The sequence below is a fragment of the Equus asinus genome, chromosome 8, assembly GCF_041296235.1.
Source record: "Equus asinus isolate D_3611 breed Donkey chromosome 8, EquAss-T2T_v2, whole genome shotgun sequence".
NCBI lineage: Eukaryota > Metazoa > Chordata > Mammalia > Perissodactyla > Equidae > Equus > Equus asinus.
Window position 1 is genome coordinate 23,898,699 of NC_091797.1, and position 15,973 is coordinate 23,914,671.

A 15,973-nucleotide genomic window follows, 5' to 3' on the forward strand; every position below is an offset into this window, starting at 1 on the left:
CTTAAAGGATATTGTAGTAGTTTTCTGTCTAGTTTTTTTTTCTTGTAGTATCTTTGCCTTGCTTTGGTATCAGGGTAATGCTGGCCTCAGAGAATGAGTTAGGAAGTGCTCCCTCTTTAATTTTTGGGAAAAGTTTGAGAAAGACTGGCATTAGTTCTTTAAACGTTTGATAAAACTGACAAGGGAAACCATGAGGGCTTTTATTTGATTACTGATTCAATCTCCCTCATAGTTACAGGTCTATTCAGATCTTCTATTTCTTCCTGGGAGGTTTTGTGTTTCTTGGAATGTGTCCACTCATTTAGGTTATCCAATTTGTTGATATATAGTTGTTCAAAATACTCTCATAATCTTTTTTTATTTCTGTAGGATCAGTAGTAATGTCCCCATTTTCATTTCTCATTTTAGTAATTTGAGTCTTCTCTTTTTTTCTTAGTCCATGTAGCTAAGGGTTTGTCAATTTTGTTGCTCTTTTCAAAGACCAACTTTCGGTTTCTCTGACTTTTTCTCTATTGTTTTTCTATTCTTTGTCTCTTCTCTAATTTTTATTACTTCCTTCCTTCAGCTAGCTTTGGGTTTAGTAGGTTCCTTTTCTAATTCTTCAAGTTGTAAAGTTAGGTTGTTGATTTGCAGTCTCTCTTTGTTTTTTAATGTAAAAGCCTTCAGAGATATAAATTTCCCCCTTAACACTATTTATGCAGCATCCCATAAGTTCTGGTAGGTTGTTTACGTTTTACTTCATCTACAGGTATTTTTAAATTTCTCTTGTGATTTCTTCTTTGATCCACTGGTTATTTAAGAATGTGTTGTTTAATTTCCACAAGTTTGTGAACTTTCCAGTTTCATTCCTGTTGTTGATTTCTAACTTCATCCCATTGTGGTCAGAGAAGATACTTTATATGACATCTATCTTTTAAAGTCTATCGGGACTTAATTTGTACCTAAACATATGGTCTTATCCTGGAAAATGTGCCATGTGCACTTGGGAAGAAAACGTACGCTGTTGTTAGGTTGAGTATTCTGTACACCTGTGTCATATTTAACTGGTCTATTGTGCTGTTTAAGCCCTCTACTTCCTTACTTCTGTCCATTTATTGAGGGGGGGTACTGAAGTCTGCAACTATTGTTGTAGAGCTATTTCTCCCTTCAATTTCATCAGTTTTTGCTTTATATATTTTGCTGGTCTGTTATTAGGTGATAAAAGTTTATAACTGTGTATCTTCTTGTTGTATTGGACCTTTTATTAATATATAATGTCCTTCTTTGTCTCTTGTAAGCCTTTTTGATTTAAAGTCTCTTTTGTCAGATACCAGTACAGCCACCCCTGCTCTCTTTGTGCTGAGGAAGCCTGGCCCTGAGCTAACATCCGTGCCCATCCTCCTCTACTTTATATATGGGACGCCTACCACAGCATGGCATGCCAAGCGGTGCCATGTCCGCAGCTGGGATCTGAACTGGCGAACCCTGGGCCACCGAGAAGCGGAATGTGCAAACTTAACCACTGCGCCACTGGGCCGGTCCCTATCCTTTCCCTTTCAATGTTTGTGTCTTTGGATCTAAAGTGAGTCTTTTGTAGACAGCAAATAGGTGGATCATATGTTTTCATCCTTTTTGTCAATCTCTGTCTTTTGATAGGAGAGTTTTAACCCATTTAATGTATTAAAGTAATTACTGATAAGGAAGGACTTACTTCTGACATTTTTCTATTTGTTTTCTATTATGCTTTATAGCTCTTTTGCCCCTCATTTCCTGCATTACTACATCTCTTTGTGTTTAGTTGATTTTTTGGTAGTGAAAGTGTTTAAATTACTTTTTCATTTCCTTTTGTGATTATTCTATAGCTATTTTGTTAGTGATTATCATTAAGATTACATTTAACATCCTAAAGTTGTAACACTCTAATTTGAACTTATACCAGCTTAACTTCAATGATATACAAAACCTCTGCTCCTTTATAACTTCGTCCTCACTCTTTTTGGTGGTTGTTGTCACAAAATTACATCTTTATACATTATGTGTCCCCAAACATAAATAATTCTTTCAGATGTCTTAGTGTCTTTAATATTGTATACAAAACAACATGTAGAGTTACAAGTCAACATTCCAATATTACTAGCTTTTAGACTAATAATTAAAAAAAATATTAGTCTCTTAAATCATGTATAAAAAAAGTGGAGTTAAAAACCATTGTTTACAATAACGCTAGTTTTATGATTGCCCATGCGTTTACCTTTTGAGATTTTTATGCCTTCAGATGGCTTCAAGTTACCATCTAGTGTCCTTTTATCTCACTCAGAGGGACTCCCTCCAGCATTTCTCTCAGGGCAGATCTAGTCATAATAGCCTCTCTTAGCTTTTGTTTGTCTGGGAATCTCTTAATCTCTCCCTCACTCTTGAAGGACATTTTTGGTGAATATCGGATTCTTGGTTGACAATTATTTTCTATAAGCATCTTGAATATATCAGCCCACTGCCTTCTGGCCTCCAAAGCTTTCTGGTGAGCAATCTGCTGACATTAAGGATCCGTTGTAGGTGACAAGTTTCTTCTCTCTTGCTGCTTTCAAGATTCTCCGTTTAGTTCTGGCTTCTGAAAGTGTGATTATAATGTTTCCTGGTGTGGGTCTCTTTGAGTTCATCTTACCTGCAGTTTGTTGAGCTTCTTGGATGTTTATATTCATATCTGTCATCAAATTTGGGAAGTTTTCAGCCATTATTTCTTCAAATAGTCTCTCTGCCCCTTTCTCTCTTTCTTCTTATGGGACTCCCACAAATGCACATGGTGATCACTTGATGGTGTCCCACAGGTCCATTAGGCTCTGTTCACTTTTATTTAGTCTTTTTACTTTCTGTTCCTCAGTTTCCATAATTTCCATTGTCTTATCTTCAAGCTTGCTGATTCCTCCTTCTGTGTGCTCAAATTTGTCTGCCTTTGAATCCTTCTAGGCAGTTATTGTACTTTCCAGCTGTGGAATTTCGTTTTGGTTTCCTATCTCTTTATAGCTATTTCCATTTTGTTTGTACATTGCTTTCTTGACTTTTTCCACAATTTCCTTTAGTTCTTTGAGCATGTTTCTTTAGGACAGTTATCTTAAAGTGCTTGTCTAGTGTATCTGTCTTTTTCAAGGACAGTTTCTGTTGATTAATTTTTCCTTTGAATGGGCTGTACTTCCCTGTTTCTTTGTTATGCCTTGTGATATTTGGTTGAAAACTAGACATTTGAATCAAATAATGCGGTAACTGTGGAAATCAGATTCTCCTCCTTCCCAGGATTTTCTCTTTTTTGGTTATTGTTCTAATTGTTGTAGGCTGTCTCTGTACCAAGAATCAGCCTGAGGTATAAACTTAGTATCTTCTCAGGTCTTTTCAGAGCCCACACCTTTCCCTGGACATGTACAGTCACTTTCTAATATTCCCCATATATGCAGTTGCTTTTGAACATCCTTGTCTTTAGTATCTGGCTCCCAAAAGAGGAAAAAGAGAAAAAGATAGAAGGTGGGCTGGGGGAGGGGGAAGGGTACTGGCCTTTTAAATGCTCTGGAAGTCACTTTAGTTGGAGGTGGAGGAGCTTACAGTAACGGGGGAAGTGCAACAATGGTGGCTGCCCACCTCTGTCTACATCTCTGTGATCAGAAGCAGCAATCAGTGATCTCTGATATTTGGAGGACAGGGTTCATTTTGCCCACCCCAGTCCCTATAAGCTATGTGCAAGCTGTTCCAGGAACCACTGCACAGCTGCCTACCCAGGAGCTGGGTAGCTGCTACTGCGCTACCCATTGAAAATGACTGAAACTGACCTCAATTTCACATACAAGCTTTCTCGTAGAAGTTGCAAGCCTTCAATAGATTCTAGAGTTCCAAAACAGTTACATCAGATTCTGCCAGTGCAATTGTTGTCTAAGTGGGGAGACAGACTCCTGGGGATTCCTCATCCACAATCTTCCCCCGTATCCTCTGCCTCAGTCTTCTTAACTACTTTTTCCAAATACTAAGCTCATAGTTAGAAAGGTTTGGTACTTAGAAAGTGTTGGTAAATGAAGAAATAAGTAAATTTACTTGCTGATCTGAATCCATTTTCTTTTTGTGTTCTGGATAGCAAGGAATACCTATTACTGGTCATTAGGGTTTCCTCTTCCATCTATACATATTCTTTGCCCATTTTTCTACTGGACTGTTATTTTCACACCAACATATAAAAGTCCCTTCTGTATTCTGGATACAAACCCAGTTATGTGTGTTAAAAATATCTCTCCAAGTCTGCATCTTGTCTTTTACAAAACTTCATTTATGACACATTTTGATGTATACAAGTTTTTATTTTAAAGTAGTCAAATAAATTTGCTTTTTATGTCTTTAAGAAATCCTTCTCTACCCCACTGCATAAAGAAAATTCTATAAAGAGAATCTAAAAGTTTCCAAGTATGGTTTTTTACATTTAAATCTTTAATCTATCTAGCAAGTATTTTTGTATATAGTAAAAAGGTAGAGATCAATTTTCTTTATCATTCTTAAACCATTTCTTCACTGATATTTTATATTATATTTGTTATAGATCAACTTCCAATACTCTTGTATTTATGCCTGCACTCTCTAATCCAGTTCCACTATCTATATTAAACCAAGGATCTTAACCTAAAATTGTATGCAAGATTTTGCACATATCTGGACATCTGCACCTTTTCTAAGAAGAGGGCATAGGTTTCACTGGAATTCTAAAACAGGGAATGCAACTCAAAAAAGGTGAACAAGTACTGTTCTAAATGAAATAGTTATTCAAAAAACACTAATGAGAAGCCAACTCTTACAAAAAGGGGTTGAAATTTCAGCATGCTAAGGGAGGCTATGGAATCTTACCTAGAGGCTTTGTTATGTACGTTGACAAAAAATAGTTTTACCAGGATGGTTTGATTAGTTACAGTGCTACTTGGAAAGGAGAGAATAAAATAACCGTTTCAAACTCTCTTAAAGCCAAACAAAGAAACCTCCATAAAATCATAGAATTTAGAGCTGGAACAAACCCTATAAATCACCTGATATAAACTGGGTTTGTGAATGAGAAAACTACCAATTAAACGGCTTAGCCAAGATCAGAAAGCTTGTTTAATGGCAAACCTGGGAATGAAAGTCAGGTCACCACAGTCACAGCACACTGTTCCTAGCACTATAGCCCACTGAGAGTGGAGAGGAAGGCGTGGCAAGGGGGGCTGGAGAGGAGGCAAAGAGAGGATGGGCAGAAATGGAATAGCAGTGTGGAAGTGAAGAGAGCACACACTGAAAATGTATTTAAAGCCTCATACATTTATGCATGGAGAACTGTGGAAACTATTTTTAATCCTAACTACAACTCCATCTTGGCAAAAATATGCCAAGAGCCTTAAAAATGCTCTTACCTTTTGCTCAAGCAATCACTCTAGTCCAAAGAAATTACCCTAAGAATTAACTCAACTGAAAAATAAAGCTACCACACTCAAATACATTAAGTAATCTTACCTATAAAAGCAAAAAAACAAAACAAAACCAACACAACCCTAAATACACTTTGTAAAGTGTAAATTCTGATTCATCAAATTGATGATTATGTAGGAATTAAAAATAATAAAATCATGTGGAAATAAGTTAAATTTTAAAAAAAGAAAAGCAAAAAGAAAGTACATGCACGGTACAATTGTGCTCAAAAAGTACTCATAAAAATCACAAGGGAATAAGCAAGAATTAAAAATTTGATTTATCAAACAGTATGATATGGTTGATTTATTTCAACTGATATTAAATTCTTCCTGAAAAACTAAGACATTCATGTGATCATTCTAACTCTTAAAACAAAATACACAGACATAGTAAAAAGTTAATAGTTCTTTCTCATCCCGATTTCTATGCTCATAAACATATACCCATGGGGGTTTGGCTATTAATTATGAAGAGGGAATCACACTTTACATATTTTTCTGCAATTTATTTTTCACCATTAACCGCCCCCATGGTTACTGTTCACCCTTTCCATCAAGGACATAATACTCCATACATGAATATAGTATGACTTATTCAACCATTTCCTTATTCTTTTCTTATTAATAGACATTCAGGTTACAAAATATTTTTTTTGTTAGTACAGTCCTGCAATAAATGTCTCTGTACATTTCTCCCTATGTATTGATGCTTTTCTTCCTATAGGAGAGAGTCTCAGAAATGAGCCAGGTAGATTGAAGGTTTATGTACTCAATAGTGAGATGGCTTTCCAAAATGACTTCAGAATCTGCAATTACCGAAATTAATGAGTGTTTCCTTTTCTCCAGACCCATTCTAGCACTGGATATAATCACTCAATTAATTTTTTGCCAATTTATCCCTCTAATCCTAAAATTTGATGCCAAAGAGTTGTACATACTTTTAATCTCTTCTACATCTTTGTCTTGTTTACCTTTGTTTTATGTTTCTGAATCAGTCTTTCTAGGAGATTTATCTACCTACTTTACTGGTCTGTTTCAAGAATCAGCTTTTATTTACCCTATCTACATTTTTATTAGTTTTCTACTTCATTAATTTTAACATACTTTTTGTTCATTTTGTTCTTGTCCTAACTTCCTCAGAGAAATATCATTTATTTATTTTCAGTTCTTTTAAAATAAAGTATTTCAGGTTACAAATTTTACTCTAAAGTATAGCTTTTAGGTGTGTGCGATGGGTTTGGACTCAAATATTTTCTTTTTCATCACTTGCTAGATAATTCAAATTATAAATGACACGGAAAGAAATGAAAAGGATGACATTTCTGACCAAAAACAACAATCTCCAAAGCAGATTGTAAATTCCCTTCCCCTGTGCCTAAAAGTGCCACCCAAGGTCACACTAATGAAATACTTCTATGAAACAGATTTTCATCTCTATATATAATCTTTACATTGTTTCAAGATCTTGCCTAGTATCTCAGTCCTTACCAGAGATGTCCAATTTCTGTACAGTTCTGCTTTATATCACTGGTACTACAAAGGTGGAATATCAACTAAATGCAAATAGAGGGTAGGAAGCAATTAAATGCAATATCAATTGTCAAACAGTTTGTGACAAACTATTCTTTAAAATCTCTGTTCTGATATTCTGTCTAAACATTTTTTTTTTTTAATACTACTCACCTGCTGCAAACCCTGTGTCCCAGATACAGGTACTTGCATGATGGTTTGACCTTGTCCACCAGGGACAGCCTGGACCATGATGGGTTGGCCAGTTGATGTGATTAACTGGCCTCCACTGACCTGTACCATTAATGGCTGCCCCTGGACCTAGAATGAAATAAAATAAGAACAATGAAATAACATAATACATAACGTGTTTTTACCAAAAGACAATCACTGGAAGTATTATGCTGCCTCGCTAGAAGGGGAAAAGGTAGGAGAGACCCTAAGAAAATAAGTCTAGAGTCCTTGTCCTCAAGTTATCTTCTTCGAATATCTCTGATATCTTTAACTAAATGCCTGTTGAATACTTTAAGGTCAGATACAATGGAGTATACCCAGAGTCTCTCGGAAGTCTCAATATATATAAGGCATTTATCACCAAATACAGGCTATATCCATGAGAAGCATTTAATCAAAACATCAAGGCTATTTGCCTTTTTAGATCAATATGCAGGAATGAGCTCCCGTGAGGGCTGGAGAAGAGGCATGAGAGGGATAGGTGACGGTGGTTGAGCGCAAATTCTAAATAACCTGGAAGGAGTAAATCAAACTGTACTCAGCAAGGACTCCAGGAGGCTGGGCAGCAAATAGCTCTGGAAGCTTATGTAGAAGACCTTTTCACTCCAGTCTCTCAAGCATAAATGAAATGTACATCTTTTAGCCTCTTCACCTTACACTGGGAATTCTAGTCTCATGGTTGTTTAAAGAGCCCACTAGTAAAAACACCTAGAAATATTTTCTGGTCAGTTTGCAATCTCCATAGAGTAATTCTTCATGCTGGACCCTGCAATATCTGTACAATTATTTTAAATTTAACAGAAGCAATGACAAATATGGAAATTACACAGAGCACTCAACTGTACCAAAAAACTCCCAACTTTCAAGCTACTATGAGTAAACAGAATACTCCAAAAGCCAGGACATTGTAAGTGCTCTGTAACACCTTGAGTCGCAATACAAAATTATTTAGCTAACAGAATGCTTTCTGGAAGCAAAAACCCAAGCCACTTTAGAAGCGAAATGGAATGTTCAACAGAACAGCTATAAATCTGAAACTTTCACTTTCAGATTCTATCTTTGTTTTGGGGAATTATTTGTAACAGAACAAAAGAATATTTTTATGACTAAAATATTCATTTTTAATGACAGAGAAAATATCTTCAAATAATGGTAATTAGTTAAAATAAAAGATCAGTATGTCCTAGATGAGCATATTAGATATTAAGACTCCCTCCTTTCACCACCAACACCAATCTATCAGAATCTTCACGAACATTCAAATCCTAGGCTTTGTTAAACTGTTCATTGAGAAATTCCACTTTACTTTTAAGGACTGTACAATCTCCCTTTCTCACGCTTTCTCCTTTCCTTACATGCCCATCCCAAATCAAATTCCGTTTGCTACATCAACGCTGGCATGTACTCTATCAGGAAAGATTTTTTAGAATCTTTATTGCATGAATAACTGAAAGAACTATTTTAAAATTCTCCAAAATAATGAGACCCCTAGAGGAAACGTTTCCATTATTTCCATAAAGTGTTTCTATTTCTTTTAAATAAAATCTCCCTAAGTGGGAAACATAAGTTTTAAGGCACAACTATTAATAATTTTCTGGCTATCCATCATCTTAACTTCTCCCCTCACTGACATGCTGTATGTGCACGTAATAAGCCATCTGAGACTCTAAGGAGCCCACTGTGTTTATAACATATGAATGATTACAAGGACACATGCATCAGACAAGAAGCCATACAGTTAAGAGCACGTTACATTCCCATTCCACAAGTGGTTAATGACAATACTGTTTTACATACCAATAAGATGAAGCAAGCATGTAAAACATGAATAACAAACTATTGAACTCGGAGATTTGAATATAGTTTGGGAGTACCTACAGGCTCAGCTTCTTTCAGCCTAATTTATCTTCAGAATTTGCTTTATACCATCATCAAACACTATGGGTGGCAGGTGTAGGGGTGGGGCTGAAAGGGTAAAGTGAAATGATTATAATAAAGGGTAGTTAACTGCAGGATGCTTAGAGCACTAGTAATAAAGTGAGATGCCAATTCTACATTCTACGTCCTACTTTGAGTCCTTTCCATTCAATGGAAGGAGAAAAAGGCACTCAAATCTTGCCAAGTTCTCAAAAATATGGTCATTTGAGTCAAAGTAACGTATAGACAGAGAAAAGACTAATGTTCCTACTCCTATTTTTATATAGGAACTGGCCAAAACACAACCCTAATTTAGGATGTTTAAGCTCACGATACATAATGTTAGGGAACTGCATTAGTTAACTAAGAATTCCTATGGTTACTATAACACCTAAGGCTTAGAGAAGGCATATCCCACCTCTGTCCAACCAAGAGGTATGGGGTAATCTTTGCAGATTTAGTAATAAAACAGGTCATGGATTTCCAAGGAAAAGGTAGTGAAAAGGCAGCAGTTAAGAGACTGACAGATTCAGAGATTAGATAAACTTTGCCAAGGACAATGACTATTTTGCAGCTGAGCTGCCTTTTTAATAAAAATAAAACACAATCTAGCCTAGTTAACGTGCATATATTTTATCCATTATAATACAAATTTATGAAATTTTACCATGCAATCTGATTACAGAGTTTGAGCTCTAAAAAGGTTCTAATGCCACTTGTAAGAATTTCTTCCTGTCACTCATACCATTTCTTCCCCAGGCACTCCCAAAGAAACACACGAGCCAAATGAAGCTTTCAGAAAATTGATTCTGGGGTCACTATACAACTTGTCATGAAACATTAGAAACTGGCAGCTTATAAGCCTCAAAGACAAGTTAGCAGCATCAAAGACATGCAACTGACTTTGCCATTCCTCCTTGAGATCCTACTACAAACAGCACCAGACATGAGGAGAGGAGAAGTTCATGCAGTGCTTACAGAGAATCAGAGAGGGCACCACTACCTGGAGGGTCTGGACTTGCTGGCCTGAGGCGGATGCCACCTGGGCCTCAGTCTGCAACTGGACAGCAGTGACACCACCCTGCTGCTGAGAACAGGAACAGGAAGAGCTTGAAATGTGTCAGGAAGGAAATGTATAGTTCAAGACATGAGATCACCTTACCTCTTGTGGGACAGGGAGGGAGTCTTCTTTCAACAGTCCCACCCTACACAGGACTTTCAACCTGTACCGACTCCCTATACTGAAGCTGTTTTGTTGAAGGTAGCAGGACTAAAGATATTAGCCCTTTGTCCCCAGGTGGAACTCAAAACACTTCTATGACTCAAAAAACATCAAAATAGTTGTCATCATTAACACAAAAATTTTTAACGCAGTCCAACCCTCCAGAAATAGGCATTTGATCCTTCTGCTTATACAGTTATTTTAATGTTCTTTTTGTTTCCTCAAATGAGTTCACAAGAACAAAGTTATCAGGTTTTAACAGCCTTGAAGCTACAACGAAGAATTTCTGGGACTTAATGCAATCAGCAGAAAGAAAGAACAAGCAATCACTGTGAACCAAAATCATCTTCGTGAGGTCACTGCGCTTCTACCTCAAATCTAAGATTACTTCTACTCAACTAGACTACTTTAGAAGCAACGTTTTCAGAGATTCAACCTAATTTTTCTATCTTCTAATGTTAAGTTCTGACAGACAAGACCACCCAGCAGGGCACTGGTGAATGGGCCCTTGTGGAGTCCCCTCTTCTAAGGCAGCTGAAGGGAGCTGCCAGAGCCGCAGCAGCTGCGTGGAAGGAAAAGTTAGCAAAGGAATTTAAGTCACTGATCTCGTTTACCCAAGAGTAGCTCCTTCCTTTGATCATTAGCTAGGAACAACCTGGCATCCAAACTTCCTTTGCCCTCCCTACTAACTACTTTTCTACATTATGTAAATTCCATTTTGGAAACAAAACATTCCCAACCTTGGCCTAAGGTCAGATTGATGCATAATAAATTTCTTTTCTTCTAGGGAAAAAAATAAGTGAAGTTTTACTAAAATAAAGCCAGGCAGAGAACATCAGAAAATGTAATCTGTGTATAACTCAGGAAACCAGCCTATATTAATTAAGAATAAACCAGCAGCAGGGAATTCCTTTCTAATACGCGCTTATCCATTAAGAGTGCCTGTCTGAATATTACCCTCAAGTTAAACCAGAGCTTTTCAGAGTAAGCACTGTGGTGGATCAAATCAGGGAACAGTGGATTTCTTGGAAGCTATCCTGGTCTGTTTATGGTGGCCAAAGCCTTACTAGATCACAAGCTAGCTTAATCAAGAAGAGAAACAACCAAATTGAATCCAGAAAAGAGAAAAACTCCAAATTTCCAGGTGAAAACAGAGTAGGTGTTTGACTTTCAATAAGATAAGAGGGACAATTCACTATTAACCAGGCTCCCATGAAGAGCAAATTCTAAGTGGTCGTGGACTAGATAGAGTTCAGAACACACAGAACATGAGAGAAACCACAACAAATCCAATCTTCAACAAGTACTTCGGCACAAGTCATCAGACCCGTTCTTTGTAAGACGTGGTGCCTCTCAAACGATTCCCCAGTAGAGTGGTGCTGTTACCACTCCACTAACGTAATGTTTAAAGCGGCTGAAATCATACCTGCTGCTGAATCTGTCCAGCCTGTACAACAATCTGCTCTGTTGAACTATTGCTGTTCGCTGTATACTGCTCCATGGTCCCTCCAAGGTAGAATCTCGTCCACAGTGAGTTTCACTCTGGAGATCTCAGAAAATTTCGAGATGCACCCCTATTAGAAAGTCAGGGAGGAAAACTAAAGTGAGATTGTCAACAAAGGCCCTGCCAGATGATTAACCTTGATAACTGATAGATGTACTTGATTTTCAAGAAAGCAGAGTAAGTGAAGAGAAAATGTTTACATTCAGTGTCATTTTGAACTAGTATTACATGGCACAATCATGACAACAATATCACAATGCTATTGCATGTTCTAAAAATATTTTTAGTCATTTCTTATCAGCAACCTTACCTTTCAATACTATTAGAAAAACACTTGCACGTTAGAAATACTCATTAAGCTACAATATCACTTTGTTACAAAGCCTAATTAATAGGATTTTCAAGTCTGCACGTGTATTTCAGAGAATAAACTCTTTAATTTATAACACACATTTACTGCTGGTCATACCAAACACATTCTCTAGTCCACTACATACGGTAAGCAATTTAAAACTTCAAGATTTATGATTTACTAAATATATTATCTAGACCTGAAGTCAAACATTTTGCTTATCAAAATCTCCATTGGGGGGCCAGCCCCATGGCCAAGTGGTTAAGTTTGCACGCTCCGCACTGGCGGCCCAGGGCTTTGTGGGTTCGGATCCTGGGCGCGGACATGGCACCACTCATCGGGCCATGTTGAGGCGGCGTCCCACATGCCACAACCAGAAGGACCTACGACTAAGTACTGGGGGATTCGGGGAGAAAAAGCAAAAAAAAAAAAAAAAAACCCTCCATTAAATAGTGTTAAGAAAGCAAGCCATGGTGAGGGTTTAGGTTTACATTTTAATCCAGAGCAAGGAATAAAAAGGAATTATACTAATGGTAAAAATGATTATTTATAGACAAGCCATAAGGAAAAATTTTACATGATATATTAAGGCTATAATTTTTCTAAAAGGAATTTAAGTCTTCCCCATTCTTGAATTTGAATGCCTAATAATATCCCACCCTTTACTGTATAATTTTACCTTTTTTTTTTTTTTTTACGATTAGCCTTGAGCTAACACCTGCTGCCAATCCTCCTCTTTTTGCTGAGGAAGACTGGCCCTAAGCTAACATCTGTGCCCATCTTCCTCTACTTTATATGTGGGATGCCTGCCACAGCATGACTTGACAAGCGGTGCATAGGTCCGTACCCAGGATCCGAACCAGTGAAGCCCAGGCCACTGAAGCAGAATGTGTGAACTTAACCACTGTACCACCAGGCCGGCCCCTAATTTTAACTTTTTATTATGGTAATTTTCAAATACATACAAAAGTAGTGAGAACATTTTAATGAACCACCATAGCCATCACCCAACTTCAACAATTCTCAGTTCATGGTCGATCTTGTTTCACATATATCTCATCCACTTTCTACATACCCCTGGATTATTTCGAAGCAAATCCAAGACCCTATTATTCCAAAAATCCATAAGTACTTGAGCTTCTATCTCTAAAGAGTAGACACTTTGGTCTTTATCATTTATCACAATGATACCGTGTCTCTACAATATCATTTCAAACATTAAAAAATGAGTAAGTCCTTACTGTCATCAAATATTCAGTCAATGTCTAAATTTACCCTTCTCATATGCTTTTTACAGCTGAAGATTCCTTTTTGAAATAAGGATACAATTAGATAAACTGAAGCAATGAGAACCTTAAAAGACAGACTTGATTAAAAAATGTAAAATTACATAAATTACCAAAGGTGGGGAAGGTATAGGTACATACAAACAAAATGTAAAGCAATCTCTGCCCCCAATTTTTCTCCAGGCCTTCATAAATTCTAAAATTTAAATGATAAAGTTACGTGAGCTAAAAGAGCTGCACATTACAGCAGCAAACAATGCACCACTTTCCATATATCCAACATGGTGGATGAGATTAATCGCTTGTAAGGTGTCCCATTATGGTGTGAAAGGGATCAAAATATATTCAAGTGCATGTCCAAGTATTTAGGAAGTGTATTGATGCCTAAAATTCACTTTGAAATGCATCAAAAAATAAGATGGATTGATGGATGAATGGCTGGAGAGATGGACAGATATCTGATAAGACAAGTATGGTACAAAGTTAATGGTAGACTCTAGGTGATGAGTATACAAGTATTTATTGTAAAATTCTTTCAACTTTATGTTTGAAAATTCTTATACTAAAATGTTGGGGAGAAAAATAATAATAAAAATTAATCAAGCCTATTACTCATAACCAAAACATATGTAGTGTAAAAGAGCCATAAGTAAGTGACAGGATGACTATGCCATCACAGCACAATGACCTGAGGCCATACAGTTCTTCAACTCACTACCCTCGCTGTAAAGGGAATGTTCACCAAGCAACCAAGCAAGTATCTAACTATAATTAGGATTTTCATATAAATTAGCCAAAGGGAGCAAATATGATCAGCAACACAAGTAAACTTGATAGTTATTTCTCATTGCATACTGACAAACTGGCTTTCTGATTTTTACACCAGTCTCTTCTCAATTGTTGGCTGAGTCGGCTCCTGAAGGATTCTGGAAACAGTATAGAAAGTGGGTTTTTCAGCCAGACAAAGTGGCTCTGTCAGAGAAGTACATGGTCTTCCCTAAATTCTATTTTGTCTCTAACTGTAGTACATACAACACTTATGTTTTTAAAATAATCAAACTAAAGAATTAAAGATCATGATACAAATGTATGGGATTCCATTTATGCGAAACCCTGAAAAGACAACAGTAATCTAGAGGCAGAAAGCAGATCAGCAGTTCCCTGGAACCGGAAAAGAGGGGAGAGGGGAAACTGAGAAGTTGATTGGAATAGAGCATTAAACTTTCTGGGGTGATGAAAATGTTTATTTTCATTGTGGTAGTGGTTGTGTAAGTATATAAATATCTCAAAATGCATTAAAATGTACACTTAAAATGATTACCCTTGTATGTAAACTACATCTCAATAAAGTTGATTTAACAAATAAGGATCATGAAGGAAAGTCCTCAATATTTCAACATCTCCTCCACCCCAAAACCCCGCCTGCAGGAGATTATTTCCTTGACCACTAATTTCCATAAATTTACATCTGGAAATGTCATTTACATGGGAATGACTAATAAATATATTGTCATGCAGATTTTCTTAACTAGTTCATCCTGGTAATACAAATGTTCCAATTTTAAAATATTCAAATCCACTATAGTTTGAAGGGTAAAAAAAGGAAGCAGCTTCAAATCTAATAGCAATTCTCACATGAACCAGGGAGTCATTCAGCTTGGAGCACGATACAGACTGCTAATGTTGAGCGAGGTATACAATTAGCTTCGTGAATCTCTATCTTCCCACTACTGTGAGCATCAGGTAGCAGAACTGCAATACAATCCACTATTCTTTCCTCAAGTGCTTCTCTGCCCAAGATTCTGACAAAATTAAGTTAGCCAGATTTAGTCTGCCTAGCTCTTGCTCCTAACTCTAAGTTTTGAATGTTTCTTCTCAAAGAGACAAAGTATGTGTTCTGGCTAGCATGAAAATTCCCTTCCCCTCCAACTCAAGGTGCAGAATGTGAAACGCAGCTAACCACTAGGAACCCATTCTATATGGCCCTACACACATTTTAAAGCTAAAACTTCCAGAAACTCAAGCATACACATGTGAAAACCTCCTCGAAATTACTGGATTTGACAATCACTACTCTAACTGAGCAAGTGGGGCCATCTTGTTACTCTAAATGGCCCCAGCCCCTCCTCCGTGTGACTACTCGCTGCTCCGCACTACTCTAAAAAATTCACATCTTCTCCGGACTTATGGCCTCTGCTTACATATGTACTCCCCGATAGCTTGATAAATTAAAACTTTGTTCTATGAGTTTCTCTCCAGGAACAGGATGAGCACAGGTGGGAAACACACCTACAAGGCACCCGTCCCAGCTGAGAGAAGAACGGAACAATCAAAGACCCTGGAGTCCATCATGCCTGAAGGAAACCCCCTGCTTCCTGCCCATTTTCCCTATCTACCTGCCTCAAGATTCTGTAATTTTTGAAGATGGTTGTTTTTGAGACATCAGTCTGCCATATTCCCGATTATAGCAGCTAATCAAATTAAAACTTCCTTTCTTGATCCCTA

General features: G+C 37.1%; 1 protein-coding gene across 11 annotated transcripts in view; it reads right to left on the reverse strand.

The window, feature by feature from the left end:
• The window catches only part of NFYA (nuclear transcription factor Y subunit alpha), a 33,199-nt gene that overhangs the window by 13,689 nt on the left and 3,537 nt on the right, over window positions 1-15,973 (reverse strand). For 4 of the 11 annotated variants that reach the window (XM_014830888.3, XM_014830886.3, XM_070514971.1 and 1 more), the window contains exons 2-3: window positions 11,753-11,900; window positions 7,128-7,274 (exon numbers count right to left, since the gene is read on the reverse strand). In XM_014830888.3, the coding sequence (XP_014686374.1) occupies window positions 7,128-7,274; window positions 11,753-11,827 (222 nt within the window). In that variant the 5' untranslated portion in view covers window positions 11,828-11,900. Of the gene's footprint in view, window positions 1-7,127; window positions 7,275-10,104; window positions 10,192-11,752; window positions 11,901-15,973 lie in introns of all 11 variants that reach the window. The other 7 variants (XM_014830885.3, XM_014830878.3, XM_014830879.3 and 4 more) reach the window with 4 other exon arrangements.